Source organism: Corvus kubaryi, unplaced genomic scaffold (assembly GCF_017639235.1).
Source record: "Corvus kubaryi isolate FWS band 111438036 unplaced genomic scaffold, C.kubaryi_AGA036_p1.0 37383, whole genome shotgun sequence".
Classification (NCBI taxonomy): Eukaryota; Metazoa; Chordata; class Aves; order Passeriformes; family Corvidae; genus Corvus; species Corvus kubaryi.
In genome coordinates, this window is record NW_024581125.1 from 857,191 (window position 1) to 857,976 (window position 786).

At 48.9% G+C, this 786-nt stretch overlaps 1 protein-coding gene across 1 annotated transcript; it reads left to right on the forward strand.

The window, feature by feature from the left end:
• Positions 1 to 6: 6 nt before the first annotated feature.
• LOC121668040 (UDP-glucuronosyltransferase 1A1-like) lies at positions 7 to 737 on the forward strand (the record flags this gene model as incomplete). The annotated part of the gene is made up of 2 exons (XM_042035424.1): positions 7 to 474; positions 615 to 737. Coding segments are annotated over 2 exons (552 nt in total), but the record flags the coding sequence as incomplete, so codon positions are not given.
• Between the last annotated feature and the right edge of the window lie 49 nt (positions 738 to 786).

A 786-nucleotide genomic window follows, 5' to 3' on the forward strand; every position in this document is an offset into this window, starting at 1 on the left:
CTCCTGCAAAACAAGGAGCTCATGAGGTACCTTGAGGAGAGCAAGTTTGATGCCCTCCTTACAGACCCTGTAATACCTTGTGGGGCGATCCTGGCAGAGCATCTTTCACTTCCCTCCGTGTATTTCCTCCGAGGAATCCCGTGTGGTTTGGATTTTGAAGCCACTCAGTGTCCCAATCCGCCATCCTATGTGCCCAGGGGATTTTCACAACTTACAGACCGCATGAGCTTTCTCCAGCGGGTGAAGAATCTGCTCTTTGACACCCAAAACCTTTTTCTCTGTGGTTTTGCCATTGAACCCTACTCAAAACTGGCTTCGGAGTTCCTGCAGCGGGAGGTGACTGTGCTGGATCTCTTACGGAAGGGCTCTGTTTGGCTCCTGAGGTTGGAATTTGTGTTAGACTATCCTAGACCCTTGATGCCCAACATCATTCCAGTTGGAGGAGTAAACTGTGCTCACAAGGAGCTGCCTCAGGTGGGTGTGTTTTTAATATGTGCCTTGATCGGTTTCTGTGTTCAGGAGGCTCGCATTTTGTCTTGCAATAGGAATTGGGCTCCTGTTTCGGGTGGGTTGAGTGAATGCTCGTGAATTTTTCTCTCCCTTTCTATTTACAGGCAGCTGTGCTGCACCTCTTCACCTCTAAAGAGGGCTCTGTTTATGCCACTTTCACTACACGTGTAAAGAGCCATTTTGTGTAAGTTTGTCTAGCTTGGTACTCTCTTAGGGAGTGACGAACGAGTCTGTGGGGCTGTCAAAGCCTTGCAGTCAGGTGTAATCCCTAATTAG